This window comes from Martes martes (assembly GCF_963455335.1).
Source record: "Martes martes genome assembly, chromosome: 3".
NCBI lineage: Eukaryota > Metazoa > Chordata > Mammalia > Carnivora > Mustelidae > Martes > Martes martes.
This window is the reverse complement of record NC_137890.1, coordinates 170035593-170055048: the sequence shown is the minus strand read 5'-3', so window position 1 is coordinate 170055048 and position 19456 is coordinate 170035593. Positions and strand designations below refer to the sequence as shown.

General features: G+C 41.4%; 2 protein-coding genes across 2 annotated transcripts in view; one reads left to right on the top strand and one right to left on the bottom strand.

Moving 5' to 3' along the window:
* Nucleotides 1–10182, bottom strand: part of LOC308340495 (peroxisomal trans-2-enoyl-CoA reductase-like) — a 39510-nt gene extending 29328 nt beyond the window's left edge. Inside the window, exons 1-4 of the mRNA XM_080799701.1 lie at nucleotides 9954–10182; nucleotides 8191–8324; nucleotides 7478–7643; nucleotides 2084–2165 (exon numbers count right to left, since the gene is read on the bottom strand). Of these exons, the coding sequence (XP_080655827.1) occupies nucleotides 2084–2165; nucleotides 7478–7643; nucleotides 8191–8324; nucleotides 9954–10077 (506 nt within the window). The 5' untranslated portion in view covers nucleotides 10078–10182. The remainder of the gene's footprint in view (nucleotides 1–2083; nucleotides 2166–7477; nucleotides 7644–8190; nucleotides 8325–9953) is intronic.
* A 65-nt stretch (nucleotides 10183–10247) lies between these two features.
* TMEM169 (transmembrane protein 169) overlaps nucleotides 10248–19456 on the top strand; it is a 34023-nt gene continuing 24814 nt past the window's right edge. Inside the window, exon 1 of the mRNA XM_080799700.1 lies at nucleotides 10248–10317. The gene's annotated coding sequence lies outside the window, so the exon portion shown is untranslated. The remainder of the gene's footprint in view (nucleotides 10318–19456) is intronic.

The following is a 19456-nucleotide window of genomic DNA, read 5'->3' as shown; positions in this document are numbered from 1 at the left end:
GCTTCCTCCTCTCTCTGCCTGCCTCTCTGACTACTTGTAATCTCTATCAAATAAATAAATAAAATCTTTAAAAAATTAAAAAATTAAAAAAATAAAATTAAAAAAAAGCTCAGCAGCTCAGACTAAACTCCTCTGCAGAGATGTAACAGAAAATAGACTAGCCTTAGACAGTATTAAGAAAATGTGCCAAGACAGCAATATGACTCAAACATATACACAAGATATCCAGATAGCCTTTTTTTTTTTTTTTTAAGATTTTATTTATTTATTTGACAGACAGAGGTAACAAATAGGCAGAAAGGCAGGCGGGTTGGGGGGGAAGCAGGCTCCCAGCTGAGCAGAAAGCCCGACATGGGGCTTGATCCCAGGACCCTGAGATCACGACCCAAGCCGAAGGCAGAGGCTTAACCCCCTGCGCCACCCAGGCACCCCATCAGATAGCCTTTCAACAACTCAAAAGATGCTCCACAGAGAATACCATTTCTTGACCATGAGAGCTGTCCAGAAGCTGACAACACACATTTTGGGTCAGGCTCTGGGGAACATGTACTCTCATATTTTGTTGGCTTGAAATACCTGAAAGTATGCATTTACCCTTCACCTTCACCCAGCAATCCAACTTCTAAGATGTACCCTGAAGGTACAACTCCACAAACACGAAACAAGTATGTACAGTGTTATTCGCTGCAGAATTATTTGTAATGCAAAATGTAGAAACAATACAAATTTCTACTAAGTTTGAGATAGTACGTGCATTTGAATAAAGGAATTTGAAAAGAAATCTGTAAGTCCCTAATAGTGGTCTACCAAAAAATTTAATAATAATAATAATAAAAAATGCAGAGAGAAAGAAGGAATGGCTGTTGAAGAAAAGTCATTTTACAGAAGAATATCAGCTAATAAATACAGAAGCAATTATGAAATCAGAAAAATCAACATCTTCCGAATCCTAATGTAGTAAGTGATTCAGGTAAGAATCAACAACGGTTACAAAAGTCACAAAGGCAAACAGGATATTCATGCAGTGCCAAAATATCACCCTGCACATTATAGATTACATATTACTAATAAAGGAAGTCAGGTCACTGTCTTACTTGGTTAACAGGCTATCTCTGGAATGAGAAGGTACAGAGCACTCAACTTTGTACCTTATGCAGTTTTATACATATGTAAAAACTAGCATGCTTTGTTTTTATAACACTAGGATAGGTCTATTTCATAAAAGGAAATATTCTATGTTGGAAAATCTTTAAAAATTTTTAATTAAAAAAACGGAAGGAATCAGAACTTATAAACGATACCAAAGAAATCAAAATGAAATAGATACAAAAGAAATACAAAATGAATTTTTTGTAAACCAGATTTTTTGACTACTAAACGTGTGGTTTTCAAGTAACTTCCTGGCACACTGTTTTTCTCTTTGTTCTATGTGGATGCCCTTTTAGATTATTGAGACTCTACTGAGCCAGGAGGCTAAGTTAGTTCACTGATTGACCTTTTTTTTTTTTTTTAATCTATTTCCAACATAAAAATTTACCAAAATCAGAGTAAGAGTCAAACATGTCAAACTCCATTATGGAATAACAATTTAGCAGTTCTGTCTAAAATTGAAGATACATATTTACAGTATTCAAATCTAAATTAATCTAAATTTGTTACATTTCCACATGTTAACAAAAAAGAAAATCTCTTCAGACATTGATGACCAGTGTAGTGACATCTGGATTAGGGTTACTGGATAAAATAGAGGACATCCAGTTAAATCTGAATTTCAGATAAACAACAAAATATTTTAGCATAAATATGCCCCATGCAATATTTGGGACAGACATAATATAAAATTTAATGGGGCCTCCTGTTTCTATTTTCTTGGTAAATCTGGCAAGTCTAATATGCGTAGGAATGTTTTGCAAGTACATTTTTGAAGTCCAAATAAAGGGCAATGTTAAGTATTGAGACTGAAACTCATTGCACAATTCAGGATTGTGACTTAAGAAATTTTCTCCACCCCACTCTCCCCATTCAGAGGACAAAACCCAAAGACATAGGAAAAAAAAAGTATATATATATTAAGTATGCTTACACAATTCCTGGAAATCCGTTTCTGATAAGGGCAATAATATTGACAATAGATCCTCCATGCTCTTTCATCCAGGAGTTGTAAACTGCAGGAAACAGCCAATGACAATCATATGAAATAGCGTCCTGACTTCTCTTCTCACTCACTGTCCCACCATCTTGCTTGCTATTTAAAAATTTTTAATTTCAGGGTACCTGGGTGGTTCAGTGGGTTAAGCCTCTTCCTTTGGCTCAGCCCTGCATCAGGCTCTCTGCTCAGCAGGGAACTTACTACCCCCTCTCTCTCTGCCTGATTCTCTGCCCACTTGTGATCTCTTTCCCTGCCAAATAAATAAATAAAATCTCAAATTTTTTTTTAATTTACAATTCCTTTTTTTTAAAAAGCCTGACTGAATATAATTTATACATCATGAAACTCATCCACTTTATGTGTACAATTTAATGATTTTTAATAAATATATAGTCATGCAACCAGTATCACAATCCAGTTTTAGAACATTCCATCACCCCCCAAAACATTGCGTTGTGCCCATCTGCAGCCCAAGCCATCCCCACGCAAACCCTCATCTACTTTCCATTTATATAAATTTGTCTTTTCTGGACATTTCACATAAATGAAATCACACCGTATGTGGTCTTTTGTGTCTGGCTTCTTTTACTTAGAATAGTATCTGTAAGGTTCATCCACAGGGTAACGTGTATCAATAGTTAATTTTTATTGCCGAATAGTATTCCAGTCAATAGGCCATATTTCACTTGTCTATTCACCAGAGGATGAACATTTGAATTGTTTCCACTGGTGGGTGATGAAGAATACAAACTGTTGGGTGGATGTATGTTTTTATTTCTCTTGGGTAGATGCTTAGGAATGGAACTGCTGGGTCATATGGTAACTGTATGTTTAACTTTTTAAGTAACTGCCAAACTATTTTCCGGTGTCTCCACTATTTCACATTTCCACCAGATATGCATGAGGGTTCCAGTTTCTCCGTGCTATTATTGCCCAATTTTTTTTTATTATACCATTTTAGTGGGTATGAAGTGTTATTTCACCGAGGTTTTGATCTGATGTCCCGAATGACTAATGGTGCTGACAATCTTCTGATGTACTTATTAGCCATTCATTTATTTTCTTTGGTAAAATATCTATTCAAATATTTTGCTCATTTTTTAATTGGTTTGTTTCCTTAATACTGAATTATAAGAGCTCTTTTTATGTTCTGGATACAAGTCCTTTATCAGATATGTAATTTCCCTCAGTCTGACTTATCTTTTCATTTTCTTAATGTTGTCTTTTGAAGTGCCAACATATTTAAGTTTGATTAAGTCAAGTTTACCAAATTTTTTACTTTATACATGGTATTCTAGATGGTGTATCTCAGGACTCTGCCTAAGTCAAGGTCATAAAGATTCTGTCCTTTATTTGTTTCCAAAAGTTACACAATTTTACTATTTGCATTTAGGTCTACGGTCCATTTTGTACTTTTGGTTAACTTCTGCTTATGGTATGAGGGAAGGGTCTTCTTGCATGTGGATATCCAACTGTCCAGGACCATCTGCTGAAAAGACGATCATTTCCCCATAGAATTGCCTTGGCCCCCTTGGCAAAAATCATAAATATAAGGGATTGATCACAACTATAAGGGTTTATTTCTAGACTTTCAAATTTGTCCAAAATATCTATTCATCTGTCCTTATGCCAGTACCACATTATCTTGAAATCAAGAAGTATAAGTCCCCCAACTTTCCTGGTTTGCAAAACTGTTTTGGCTACTCTGAGTCCTTTGCACTTCCACATATATTTTAGGATCTGCTTGTCATTTTCTGCAAAAATAATAGGGACTGCGTTGAACCTGCATACCAATTCAGGAAGAACTACCATCTTAACCATATCAAATCTTCCAATTCATAAATATTGAATGTTTTTCCATTTATTCTGATCATTCATTTCTGTCAGCAATGTTTTATCGTTTTTAGATACAAGTCTTATCCTTCTTTTGCTAATTCTTTAAGTATTTTCTTTTCAATTTTGGTGTTTCTTTTAGGGGGAGAGAGTGGGAGTGGGGTTGGGGGGGGTAAGGTGGAGGGAGAAGAAGAGAGAATCTTAAGCAGGTTCTACAACCAGTGCAAAACCCTACACAGGACTCGATCTCATGAGAGATCATGACCTGAGCTGAAATCAAGAGTCAGACCCTCAACTGACGAAGCCACCAGGAGTCCCTCATTCTTTAAGTATTTTATCCTTTTTTGAAGTCCCATTTGATATTTAGCCATCGACTCTATTCATACAAATCAAGACAATGTCAGATGTGTACCCTCAAGACTCACTTCAATAGAAATCTAATTTTTAGAATTTAAAGGCCAGAGAACAAGGAAAGATCCATTCCTATTAAGAGCTTAGACAAAAATAAGAATGGTTTCCCATCATTACTTAAAGCTTTCCAGTGGAGTTCTTACCAATTCATACTAGATGACAGAAAAAGGAGGTAAAGCCCCCAGAAAAGAAGACATAAAATATAGTGATTTTTGGACTCTAAAACAATTCTTTCATATTATTTTGAAATTATTGAAACTGGGATATGTTTTACAGTTGGTGACTTCTTAGGATACAAATAACGCTGTTTGAACTTTCTTAGTAGTATATAAAATGATGGTGCATTTCACCAAAGATACTTTGACTGTATCTTTCACTCAATGAAATACATTATTTATTTTTAGACAACATGATTGTGTAGCTAAAAGACCTGAAAGACTAACCTCAAAAACTGTTAAACTACAAATTACTAGATAAAGCTATAAGATGAACTTGAAAAAGCAGTTCTTCCATAAACCCACAATAATCCAGCTGAAAATAATTGGGAAAAAAGCACATTCAAAACAGCAGGTGTCGGAATGCCCAGGTGGCTCAGTCAGTTAAGCATCTGCTTTCAGCTCAGGTCACAATCCCAGGATCCTGCGGTCAAACCCTGCATCAGGCACCCCGCTCATCGGGGAGTCTGCTTCTCCCTTTCCTTCTGTCCCTCCCTTTGCTCGTGCTCTTTCTGTCGCTCTCAAATAAATAAATAAAATATTTTTAAAGATCTTAAAAAAGAAAAATCCTTAGGAGTCATCCAAAATATCTAGGTATAACCTTAGTAAAAAATATGAGAGGGGCTCCTGGGTGGCCCAGTCAGTTAAGCATCTGACTTTTGATTTTGGTTCAGGTGTTGATCTCAGGGTCATGAGTTCAAGCCCTGTGTTGGGCTCCATGCCCAGCATGGAGCTTACTTAAAAAAGATTTACATGACAAAAACCACAGACCTATGCCAAAAAAATATAAAATAATTGCCAAAAAATATATAATAAGAATCCATTAATAGAAAGATGCGCCATGGTGCAGAGATAATATTTCAACATATTGTCAAATTATTGACAGGTTGAACACAATTCCAGTCAAATTCCCCAGCAGGAGTTTTGGGGAAAAAACCTGAATATAAAACTCATCTGAAAGAATAAAAGGGGGGCGCCTGGGTGGCTCAGTCGGTTAAGCATCTCCCTTCAGCTCAGGTTATGATCCCATGGTCCTAGGAACAAGCTCCCCATCAGGCTCCCTGCTCAGCGGGGAGCCTGCTTCTCCCTCTGCTTGTGCTCCCCCTGCTTGTGCTCTCTTGTTCTCTGTCAAAAAAATAAAACCTTAAAAAAAATAATAAATATAAACAAAATAAAAATAAAAGATAATAAAATAATAATAATAAATATAATAAAATAAATGTAAATATAAATATATTTTATAGATCTATATAAATATATAAAACAAAATATAAAAATAAATATAAATAAAATAAAAATAAAAGATAATAAAATCTTTAAAAAAAAAATCTCCCTCTGCTTGTGCTCCCCCTGATTGTGCTCTCTTGCTCTCTGTCAAAAAAATCAAATCTTTAAAAAAAAAAGAAAGAAAGAAAGAAAGAGGTCATGAATAGCCCAAAAAGTTTGGAAATGAAAATAAAGAACTATGTGCCATATCAAATATCTAAAAAACAAACAAACAAACAAACAAAACTATGAAAAAATAAAAAGATATAAATTTATTTCAATTACCCTACATAGACTTTCTGCTTTTGCTTAAATAGTACTCTATGTTAGAACTCTGAAATCAGGAGCACCTGGGTGGCTCGTCATTAAGTGTCTGACTTTGGCTCAGGTCATGATCCCAGGGTCCTGGGATCCAGCCCCACATCAGGCTCCCCACTCAGTGGGAAGTGTGCTTCTCCCTATCCCATTCCCCCTGCTTGTGTTCCCTCTCTCTCTGTATCTTTCTCTGTCAAATAAATAAATAAATAAAGTCTTAAAAAAAAAGAACTCTGAAATCATCTTTGTGTTTTTCCCCTGACACTACCAGAGCTGTCATGGGAATATTTCTTTAAGAAATGTGAGGTAGTCTCAGATGCCAATCACACGTCCAGCTTGTTACATGTGCTTCTGACCAATGGGGTATAAATCAGAGGTTCCCATTAAACAGCCAACCACACAAATGTAAAGCTTTATACTACTAGTTAGATAAAGTTGAAAGCTGGAAAGGTCTGCAAGATTTTGACTTAGAGATATTAAGAATATAAAGCCTAACCCATATTAGGGTGAAGACCCTTTGGGTTGGAATTCTACCTGTTCTGTGGTTTTCATCACAAAAATGTCTTCCATCGTTTTTAACAATACTCTTGAATTACTCAATGTCAGGGGTTGAATATCATCACCTATGAAATATAACTTTCAATCCAAAGATCTACATGCATGCTAATTAGTTGTTAGTCAGAAAGGATGTGGACTCGGGCATTCTCTCTGAAGATTTGACAAGTTACAAGAGATTAAACAGATTCATTTCTTTAAAACTAAGTGTGAGAGTTTTTTTTTTTTTTTTTAAATCTCAGGAACAACTTTGTAGCTATAACTTTGTACAGATTCTTAATAATTTTCTCATGATAAATTCCTAGAAATAAAATTATAAGATCAAACCATACCCATATTTTACAAATATTGCCAAATTACTACCCAGAAAAGCAGCAATTTACATTTCTGTGTCGTATGCAAACAAATCAGGGCAGTCAGTACTGCAGACATTGAGTTTCTGAGCCCCCAACAATTCTCTTGGAAGATTCTCTATGATCTAGGGGCACCTAGGTGGCTCAGTGGGTTAACCCTCTGCCTTCGGCTTAGCTCATGATCTCAGGGTCCCAGGATTGAGTCCGGTATCGGGCTCCCTGCTCAGGGGTAGCCTGCTTCTCCATCCACTCCCCCTGCTTATGTACGCACTCTCTCTCTCTCTCTAATAAATAAATAAAATCTTTAAAGAAAAAAAAAAGATTCTCTATGATCTTTAAGTAAAGACAACTTGCCTTTTTGAGTTATTGATCATACTCACCTGCTTTGCACATGTAGAAGGTGCCCGTCAGGTTGGTCTCAATCACAGCATGCCATCCCTTTGCACTGATGTGTTCTGTAGGAGACATGAACTGGCCTCCTCCATTGTTTACCAAAAAATTGATCTTACCATAAACATCTAAGGTGGATTTGACCAAATTCTTCACCTAAAGAAAAATGTTAAAAGTAAACTGGTTAACAACTTCATTTGCTAGTTGGACTGATAGCTTACTCTGGGAGAAGGACTTGCAGTCTGTCACAGTAAATGGTATCAGTACCAGTAGCCGAAATCCAGTTAAAATTAACATTAAGAAATTACTTAAAAGGGGCACCTGTCTCGCTCAGTTGGTATAGCATGTGACTCTTGATCTTGGGATTGTGAGTTTGAGTTCCACGTTGGGTACAGAAATGACTGATCACTTAAAAATAAGATCTTAAAAAAAAATAAAGAAATGACTTAAAGGGCAAAAGGCACAAAAAGTAATCTCGCTGAGACCACATCCTTGCTTAGCTTCCTTAAGGACTGTTTCTTTCCTCTCCTCCCCCAGGAGGTAATACTCAGTATATCGTTAGCAAAAGAATCTCTTTTACGGCCTCTGCTTCTAGTTAACCTCATCTAAGACCTCTACCACAGGAACATCTGAAGCAGTAGTTTTAGGAACCACTACTGTAAATAAAATGAATGAATAAAGGATATAGACATATTTGCATTACCTCCTCTTCACTGCGGATGTTGCATTTTATGGGAGTGACCTGAGCCTGGTTGTTGGGGGGCAGGCTGGCCTTCAGTTCTGTCGCAACAGATTTTAATCTATCAAAGTTACGAGATGCAATGACCACATTACACCCTGAAAAGAAAACAGTCAAGAAATAGTAAATATGCTTTCATTGGTAAATATGCTTTCACTGGTTGTCTAAATAAGAAAAACAAAGTTCAGAAGTTCTTTCATGTGTACCCATTAAAAAATGGTGAATCAGGGGGTGCCTGGGTGGCTCAGTAGGTTAAAGCCTCTGCCTTTGGCTCAGGTCATGATCCCAGGGTCGTGGGATCGAGTCCCGCATGGGGCTCTCTGCTTGGCAGGGAGCCTGCTTCCCCCTCTCTCTATCTGCCTGCCTCTCTGCCTACTTGTGATCTCTGTTTGTCAAATAAATACATAAAATCTTTTTAAAAAATGGTGAATCAGGACTTCTGCCTCTGGTTGAGATCGAACATCAATCATGGAGTTTACCCTCCAGACCAATGGAAGAAAAAAACTGGTCAAAGTATAATGCAGAATGGCTTTCAGGCACAGGACACGGGGTAGCATGGCACAGTGATCTCAGAGAGTGGAAACAAACAATGTGAGCCCTATGATCATTCCAGTTTCCTGCCTGGAGAGTTTCCCAGGTGCAGCCCAAGGAGGAGGAAGAGGAACCATTCAGATTTCAGGACAAGATGAAGTTGGGAGTCAAGGGAGGCCAAGAAGGCACTGGAAATAGCGTTTCAAACAGGCAAAACCTCATGGGTAAGATACTCAGAAGGATATGGCCTGAGTGGTGAAGCAAAATTACCCTAGATTAACTAGATTAAAGGCTATTCAGGCCAATACTTAACATATAACAAGTCTCCCTTAAAGTATCCAACTGTTTCCAAAGAACCTAACAACAGAAATAACAACTTCTGGGATGCAGTTAACACAGAACAAAGTTCAAGAATATTTATTTTTTATTTATTTTTTAAAAAAAGATTTTATTTATTTATTTGACAGACAGAGATCACAAGTAGGCAGAGAGGCAGACAGAGAGAGGGAGGGAAGCCGACTCCCTGCTGAGCAGAGAGCTCCATAGGGAACTTGATCCCAGGACCCGGAGATCATGACCTGAGCCAAAGGCAGCAGCTTAACCACTGAGCCACCCAGGCGCCCCAAAGCTCAAGAATATTTAAATGAATATAAAAATAACCAGCATCCAATTAGGTAAAATTAAAATGTTCAGCAGTAATGCAAAGAAGCAGGTAAGTACAACCCATAATGAGGAGAAAAGTAAGTTAATAAAAACAGAAACAGAAATGGCAATGACGTTAGCATTAAATAAACCAGCGATAAAGAGAAAAATATGAAAAGGCTTCCCGCGTTTCCTCATTCGGTAATCCACAGGACGGGTTCATTTTAAACACATCTATAAAGAATTCCACAGCGCGTTTCCACCGGTCTCCTTGTTCCCTACCTCGAGCACGTTATCTCTGATTCTAACTCTTCCCTTTAGTTCACAAATGGTGGTTTCATCCTTCAAGGCTTCTGCAGCATTTCTTAGAGAGACCCTTCCCTTTCCCCCCGCGGTTTCAACGTCGCCTACAGGTACAGCCTCTCGGCTTGGCCAGTCCACGTCTCCCAGCCCTGCCGAGTACCTCCTGGCTCCCGAAACCCCCTTACGCCAGTGTGTGCCTCTGCCGACCTCTTGATCTTAAGTAGCCTGACCCAGAGGGCCCGCTCCCGTACCCAGGTGCAGCAGCTCCGTGGTGATGGCCTTTCCGATACCCGTGGCCCCTCCGGTGACGATGGCCAGTTGGTGCTGCAGCAGGCCCGGCGCGAAGCAGCTCTTCAACTCGCTCCAAACGGCCATGTCGTCCCGGAACCTGAATCCGGACAGCGCTAAGGTAACTCTCCCGTCAGTCTAGGAAGGGCGACCGTTTATGGACCCTTCCCACGTGACCGCCCGGGCGCCGCCGCGCCGCCCCGCCCCGCCGCTCCGTCCAGCCCCGCCGCCGCAGGTCCCCATCCTCCCAGCCGACTGCTGCTCCCCGGTGGCGGCTGCCTGACTCGGTCTGGGTCCTCTGCCAGACTTTGTCCGCGGCACGTGTAGGTGAGATCCCTTGTTCGTTGGGTTTTTGTTTTTGTTTTTAAATTTCGGTGCCATTGTGGGGACCGGAGGAAGGGAAGCAGACCAAAGGCGGGCGCGTGCTCCATTTCCAAAATCCTCGGTGCTTTAGCTCTCATGGTTAATTAAGATAGAATTCTCCAGGGCACCTGGGGAAGGAGAGGCTGCAGGCTCCGGCTCCAGTTGCTGTGTGTCTCTGGCTGGGAAGGAAAGGGGCAGGCTTAGCTGAGGGGGAAGAAATCTGGCCTCCGATCCTTTCACCTTCTGGAAGGGACGCTGAGATCTGAGTTGGGGGGGGAGGCCTGGGGGGTGGGATGCCGTTGTAGTTATCCACAGAACCAAGATAATACATGATTTTAAAAATAAGCTCGAGCCCACCTCCACCGCATCTCCCTTTCCCCGCCCAGGAATGAAGGGAAGATGCAACCTTTACCCCATTTGAGATCTAATCCATTTCAGCCCCGCTGCAGAAACTGACGAATCCGAGGGTGTGTGCTTGCTGCAAGAACGCTGGTGTAGGTGTGTGAGATCCTATCATCTAGTTCATTCCTCAAGCAGGGAAGCAAGCATTCGGAGGATGGGGGGAGGGACGTGGAATTTCTCATCCGCAGTTTCACGTCCAGTAGCCCGGGGTTATTATTCAGATTCTCCTCCGCATTGTTCGTGCAGCTTCCCTCTGTCCCCCGACCAGAGAGAGCTTACGCCTGGACTGGCCTACTGAGACTTGGCCTAAGAATTTGGCAGATCTAGGGAATGTGTGTGGTGCTGTGGTCTTAACAATTCAGGGAACACGCTATTTCCGTCTGCTCTCAGAGTACTGTATTTTCACCTACAAGGTATTAAAATGATGTAAAAGCAAACAAAGGCCATCCTTTTGTTGGGCCCACCCCCCCCCCAGCTCATTATTCACAAAGCAAGTTAGAAATGGGTCTTGTTAAAAGTGGAATCATGGGGGGAGGGGTGTCGGGAGAGGGTGGTGGGGTGATGGACATTGGGGAGGGTATGTGCTATGGTGAGCACTGTGAAGTGTGTAAACCTGTCGATTCACAGACCTGTACCCGTGGGGCTAATAATACATTATATGTTTATCAAAAAAAAAAAAAGGAAATACTAAAAGAAAAAAAGTGGAATCAGACATCACTTCCTCTCTGATCTCCGATCACCTTACTCTTCTCTGACCTCCTTTAAGAAATACTTGCCCTGCCCCCCCCTCCCCCGGGCCTCCCTCAGTTAAGTGTCTGACTTTTGTTTTCAGCTAAGGTCATGATCTCAGGGTTGTGAGCACAGAGCCTGCTTGAGATCTCTCCCTCTCCCTCTGCCCCAACCCACTCCCCACCCTCCTGCACTTTTTTCTCTCTCTAAAAAAAAAAGAAAGAAAGAAAAAGGAAGAAAACTTGCCCTTCTGTTTTGTTGATGACAGATTCCAGTCTATACTCATTAAAGAAAGGAAGACACCTCTTCCACATTCTGCTTCCCGTTTGCTAGAGAGTGCTTTGATTTCAATGACAAAGTATATATATATATTTTTTTTAGTAGGATGAGGAATAGTGACTCAGTTCTAGGACTTTCTTATTCTGGAAAATTCCTTTCTTTCTTGAGAGCAAAGAGTACTTTGTTACTTTTAAAGAATCTTTTTATCAAAGGTGTAATTTAATGTTATTGGTGATCTGGTTTGGACCTGTGGATTCACAGAGCTCTGCCAGAGTGGGTCCCTGTGGGCCTCCATCCACTGCAACTTTTGTGTGGCAGCTGAGGGGACTGAGGGACTCTGCAGTCCTCCAGTGAAAAGGCGACTGGGCTGGCTTTAAGCCAGGGTCACCCGCTGAGGATGATAAGGAGCCCTTCCTGGGCTGCAAGGAAGTTGCAGTCTGAGCAGTCAGAAAGGCTCTTCTTCACCGTCCAGAGAGTCTGTGATTAAGAGACGTTGAGGGGGTGCCTGGGTGGCTCAGTGGGTTAAGGCCTCTGCCTTCGCCTCAGGTCATGATCCCAGAGTCCTGGGATCAAGCCCCGCATGGGGCTCTCTGCTCAGCGGGGAGACTGCTTCCTCCTCTCTCTCTCTCTGCCTGCCTCTCTGCCTACTTGTGATCACTGTCTGTCAGATAAATAAATTAAAAATCTTTAAAAAAAAAAAAGAGAGAGAGAGAGATGTTGAGGTCTTTTTGAGAAATCTGTTAAAATGAAAAGGCATGTGCTCTTTGCCCAGTTTCTCACCATGGTCAGGGTTTGAAAGACTGCTAACCCCAAAAGGTCCGGAGGTACAGCAAAAGAGCCTCCTTGTTTCTAGATTTTCATTCTGGTTCTGGTTTGAGCCATCTCTTCACAGGGCATCCACGCCATGCTACACTGATGTTCCTTTGGCTGAATCAAAAGCTGTCCTACGCCCTGCAACACTGCTCCCTTTGCTCCCCAGGGGGGGAAAAGGCATCTCCTGGGCCCTGATCCTTCCACACTCCCACTCTGTCATCCCCTCTTAGCACTGACTGCCTTGTCTTCTGGGATGTGCTTGCTGCTCACCCATCTTCCCACCCCTCCCCCACCCCATCTGCCTGGTAACTTCATTCTCTTCCTGCCTCAAAGCAGCTGCTGGCTCATACTGATGGGGGCCTGTGAGATTCTCAGCATGCAGCCTCACAGATTCCTGGTGCAAAAAAGAATGTTAGTGAGGCATCTACTCACCCCGCCCCCCAACGCCCTCACCTTGAAGTAAGAGTCCCGAACTGAACCAGCTTGCATAAACAAGACTCTTAACCAGTTCACAGTATTCGGTCAGTGTTTCCAGTACGGTTAACTGTCTCTGCCTTTTTCTTTTTATTTTAAGATTTTATTTATTTAATTAAGACAGAAAGAGCATGCATGGGGCTGCATGCTGGGATCCTGACCTGGGATCCTGACCTGGGCTGAAGGCAGGAGCTGAACTGACTGAGTCACCCAGGCACCCCTGTCCTTGCCTTTGTCGAGTTTTCGTTGTAGCATGTATGTATGATGAAGTTCTAGAACCTAGGTGAGGTTCAGTGGGCTGAGGTCCGGAGCCGATGACCAAGAAAGAATTCTTGAGACACCTTTGGTGCAAAATGGTGGTTTATTAAAGCACGGGGACAGGACCCGTGGGCAGGAAGAGCTGCTGCCCCGGGTTGTGAGGGATGGCAGGTTATGTACCCTGCGGTTGGGGGAAGGTGAGGGAAAGGGAGGTTTGAATGGAGTTTTCATATGCTAAAGGAGGCCTACAAGGTGCTGGGATACAGGAGGCCTCCCAGCTTGATTAATGTTGTCTTTTAGCACGCCCTTAACATCAAGATAGTTGGGAGATTCCTGTCTTGCAGGATTGTGATCTCTGCAAGTTAACTATTTGTTTCTCGATTGTGGCAGTCAGGGGTGCCTGAGGAATGCTACACATATTACCGGGGGGAGCGGGTGGAGAGGGGGTGCAAGGTGCCAGATTTTGCTTTGTCCTCAGCCAGCCTCCTGCTCCCTCATCATTCCCCCCTGAACAATTTTGACCCTGAAATCTTTAAGGTAGTTGAAAGTGGAAGGTCTCATCTTCTGTAACTTCTTCCTGCTGAATAGGGGCGTAGAGCTGTCCCTACCTACTTGGGTCAACATTGATCAGTCGAGGAACGTATAGGGGAGTTACAAAAAGGCGGAGGCAGTTGAATCCAGCGCTGACAGTGAAAAAGTGTCTCTGTGCGTGGTCAGGATCATCTGTCGCTGTGCTGTGAAGTCATTGCAGCAATGGAGTCTCTGTACCAAGTAGAGAAACAAACACTGAACAAAGCAACATATTAAGATTAATAAGGCGATAAGGATGAGAAGCCCCAAAAGGAGATTTCTGATTGTTGGCCATAGTCCTCCTTCAAACCAGGAACTTAACCAATCACTGAGAGAGAGAGAGAAGGACCTTGCAGGGCCTTAATCTGGGCATTCATATCTTTTTATTAGACCTGTGACATTTTTGCGGTAGTCTGGGATGTACACACAACATTCTGCTTTGATAATTGTGCATGTGCCACCCTGTGCTGCTGTCAGGACATCTAAGGCCATCCTATTCTGTAAATTGGGGAGATGAGCTGGAGTGGTGACGGTTTTAGTAATGTGCCCATGAATCCAGGCAAATCCTAAAGTACAGCGACCTATCCACCCTGGAGGAAGCCAGGGCCACAGGTTAGTTCCACATATCCAGTGTGTTCCGTTTGGAGCTGGCCATCGAATGCCAGGTTGCCTTACCCAATCAGTAGCAAACCAGTCAGTAGCCTGGAGTCCCTATTATTTGGGAACACATTTCTTTCTTTTTTTTTTTTTTTTAAAGATTTTATTTACTTATTTGTCAGAGAGAGAGAGAGTGAGCACAGGCAGACAGAGTGGCAGAGGGAGAAGCAGGCTCCCTGCGGAGCAAGGAGCCCGACGTGGGACTCGATCCCAGGACGCCGGGATCATGACCTGAGCCGAAGGCAGCTGCTTAACCAACTGAGCCACCCAGGCGTCCCTGGGAACACATTTCTAATGATAGCCATCCTAGATGTCGTGTGTTATTTGCCCAAATGTCATACGTATGATTTCTTTGTTCCTGGCATTAAACTGCCTTTTGACTAAGCTGTCTAATAGTGGGTGTGAGCCACAAATATGTATCTCAGATTTGATACATACCATCCTTAGTATAGCGAAAAGGAGGGTTTTGTAACTTGGGCCCATATTTGATTGGGGAGTTACGGCTTGACAGCAATCCCCTTTTCTTCCAAATAGCTCCATGGGCATGTAGTACCAGGAAGGCATATTTGGAATCAGTGTTAATGTTTATTTTTAGGCTTTGGCAATTGCAGAGTGCTAGTGAGCACTATGGCATACCCAGCTTTTCTTATTCTTTCTATGAAAAGTATTGTCATCAGTAAACCAACTGTCATTTGTATTTTTAATAGGCGCATCTTAAATCTGGCCAACTAGAGTAAGCAAGATCAGTAACCTCTGAACAGTTTTGCTCTATAGAGAAGTACAACGATCGGGTTCAGGCATACAGGTAATTAGGTTTAAAGTTTGACAAGTTCTAAGTATTATTCCTGGCATATCTGTAAGTGTAGCCCAGTATTTAATAAGTCAGCCTCCATCATCCATTGGTGGCCTTTGGTTTCTAGGACAAATCTGGACAGTCAGAGACTGTCCCATAGTGCGCCTTGAGGCTCTTTTTATGAGGAGGGCTGTTCTATGCTTGGCCAAAACATTTGTTTGCAGTTGTACCTCAACAGAGGTGGCTTCTAGGATAAATATGACTAAGGGATGAAACCATTAAGAAGCCCTTTGAGTGGTCCAGCCTTAACAATATCCTAATTACAGAGGATCACTGGCAAGCAGGAGAAAACTTGTCAAGAGATAAGGGGAGTTCCCCATGCATCGTCCAATCCAGTCATAAAGAGAAGTGGGGTCACCCATTATCTCCACAAGTCCATAGTTAAGTTATACAATTGTAGGGGAATCGATCCCATTTTCTCGTTGTTTAATCATGTGCCATGGGGTTCTGCTAATATCTCCACAAAATAATAAGATCGACTAAAGAAGCTATTATGCAAATTCTCTGAAGTTTACGTCAAATTGTTTAGCTTTGGTAAACAAACATTTAAAAAACAATCAGCTTTAGGATTTAACACCCATAAATGTGGGTTATTAAAACAATTTTTTCTCTCTAAAATAACCCTCGTTTCCAGAGATAGCCAAATCAGGACTAATTCATTTGAAAAACAAGTCCAGTTTTAACAAACTTGGCCTATTATTTACATAAGCTCAGCAAGGCCAGTGTGTGACCATATAGATCTTTTAGAATCTGCTTTGCTGGAACTTCTTATAAGGAATCTCTAGGTTGAACTTTTAGTGGCCTCTCCAGGCCAGAGGCCAAGCCATGTACTTGCCATCAGACATGCCTGCAATACCTGTCGATTTGCGCAAATGCCTCTTCTGAGGTTCCCAAAGTATCCTGCCAGGGAGGACATTCTTTACGCACCTGGTGAGGCTGCTGGGAATTCTGTATGCAAGGTGTCAGGCCAACAGTTCCAAGGGGCTTTACGGCTCCAGGTTTCACAAAGTCAACCTTAGTTCCTTTAAGCTGTCTGGCCATATCTGAGTCTTTTCAAATATGACAGTCCAGTCAAGGCCTTGGTAAAATAACCAGTTTCCAATGCTGTCCTGTTACAAGGAGAACAGATTCTTATTGAACTTATGCAAATGACTGACTGCCATGGAAGAAAGAATACTTACTGAGACCTTTGGGTTTCAGAGGGTTCAGATAGAGAGAAAAGTTGAATGCTTTTGATTTGTTTGTGAATAAATAATTTTCTGTAAGTCACAGACATTTTAAGAAAAAAGTTTCCTTAGTCTGGAAGAGCAAACATTAGAGAACCAGCAATGTCTAAAACAAGACAAAACATTAAGAGACACAACACTATAATCTTTTAGTTCATTTAGTCCCGTGTTACTGAATCTGGTGAATGCAGCTTTAGTTAGTTTTGGAAATTCTTACCCATTTCAGTTTTAGGATTTTCAGGTATATCAAATACCTGTATTTGTCCTGAAAGTCCTTTATATGAATCTCCTTTAAGATAAAACTCATTTTACAAGAGAAATAAAACAATTATTAATGACAAAAACTCAGAATGGATATGGTTAGGGCTGATGAGACGAGAGTTTACACTTTAGCTGGCAAGGAAATCAGGTTATTTCTGTGACACATAACATTTCCATAATTACAATATCAAGTGATGATCTCTCAAAACATTAAAAACTTTAGGAAATGCATAGAATCTCGAGAATGGTTACACCATTTTCCCAAATGTGACCCAAGGTTTATCATTGGTTTAGCAGTACTTCATGAGTAACTTAGCATACCAAGCAAAAGCCTGAGTTAAAGAGATTTACAACTTAAATCTTGTCAACATTTGCTAAAATCTTACAAAGTTTTAAAGCACATGCCTAAATATAATTAGGGATGTTAAACACCTGATAAGACAAAACATAGAAACTGGGTTTTCTGGGCAGGCAAAGAGAAAACCATTTACATTTTATTAACAGCAGATCAATTAATCTAAGAAAACTTTGTCCCTTTGAACAGAGAGAATTTCAGTCTTATACCAATGTACCTTTAAAACCCATTCATTTCAATCTTAGTCCGTCCTGACCATAGCTAAAATTCCTTTTCTGAAGATTTCCCTTCACAAACCTTCTACAACTTTCCTTTGCACTCAGGTTTTGTCCCAAGTCATTTCCTTCCAAACAACCATCTTATTTAGGACAAGTTTACCTTTTATCTTTAATAAAATGCATTTCCATTCCTTAAATCTTTCTCACATATCATCTACTTTTCCACAGAGTTGTTTCCCTTATTTTCCATCAGTCTTAGTTACACTTAGCATTTTGTACTCTTAGAAACACCTTAATCAGTTATTAACCAATTGTGAACTGTTATAACAGAATTCTTTAGATGGCGAATTTATCAATCAGTTAAGCACAAAACATGTTTACCAACAGATTTAAATACTCTTAGTTTCTTTGCAGTAAGAAGTCAAAAGCACAAACCTACATCCGGTAATTAATGACTTAGCATTTTATCCTGTTTGGTTAAGACCGAGATGTCCCCAATTTAATTCCATTTGTCATCCAACCAAAACTTTAAAGTTTCAGGTTACCAAAGACTTTGAAAGCTACTTCAGCAATCACCCATTAAAACGTTGAGACAGACAATTAACCATCAGTTTAGTCATTTCTTTGCTAACAAATTTTAACAAATAACACAAGCTTATTTGATCTTCAGTAAACTTCGAAGTTTCACATTTACAGCTGATAACTTAAAAGACATGCCTATCTTAATTAAACCAACAAACTTAACTTAGTTCCAATACTGATTTACGTTCCACCTGCGCCCACTCCACTTTGAATGTTTACCTGAGACACGAGTGGGGAGATCTGGAGTGGGGGCTGTTAGGTCCAGGGGATGCTCTTCTTGCTCCTTGACAGTGAGGAGAGAAGGAGCCATGGTGCATGATCTAGAGGCTAGTCATGCAGGCTGCACGCACGTTGGTGCAGAAACACCAGAAGGGGGGACAGAAGAAACAAAGTGCTGCCAGGAGGCAGAGAAAGGATTCCCGGTTTTAGAGCTCATCAGCCCCAACAGAGGAGCAGACACCATGTTTTCCCACCAGCAGGGGGGAAGGGGTTAAGCAGTCCAAAGTCAGGCCAGAGAAAACAGGGAATTTCCCCGAAACAAAGAGAGTTTCGGCAGCTGCTTGAGAATATTCCTTAAGGTCTCTGTCTTGAGTTAGACTAACCCCAGTTGGCTCCAGTTATAGCCATTAACACGGGAAATGAGTGAGAGAGAAGCCCCCACATCTATTAGGAGAAACAGAGAGATAAAGTCAGAGTCCCCTTTGCTAGGGATGACCCAGCAACCTGGGTTTAGTAGCAGGCGGCTTATTAACGTAATTATCATCCAGTATGTCAGGAGGAAGTTTACTAGCTGACTCATTCAGGCAAACACATTCTGCAAAAGCCCCTTAGTTCGGGGTCCTGGTGCAGAGCAATGAAGGCCTAGGTATGAACAATGAAGGTATCCTAGGTCCATTTGCCTGGTTTCCTTCAGAGATCTAACTGATAGATCCCGCTGAGGCCATGCAGTGTTACAGGAGCTCAGTCCTTTCCTAAGTTTTGCAATCCAAATTATTTTCAGTGGGTTAAAAGGCACCCCAAGGTAGAGTCCTTGGGAACTGAAGAAGCCTCCTGAGGCCATGCTCCCAGAAACATAAAGAAGGTCCATTACCAAATCCCCCCTGACTCCTGGGTGGCGTCCCACGCAGGATATGTCAGAGGTTCCCGTGTGTCCAAAGCGACCAGAGGCGTCCCTCAAGGTATCGCTATTGATCACCATCCTGCCTTCCCCGGGAAGGCTTTCCTGCCGTAAAAGGCCCTGGAGGGGTGCTGCATCCCTCCTCTTCCCCATCACATCCTAGGCTGCTGATGGGTGCCTGGTGAATGGACCAAAATACTGTGCCATGCCATGCCATCGTCTGCACTGAAAACTGCATACTGTTTTGCCATTTTAACCCGTGGAAATATTAGAAAAGTTTGGCAAAGGGAAATTACCCAATTTCATAGC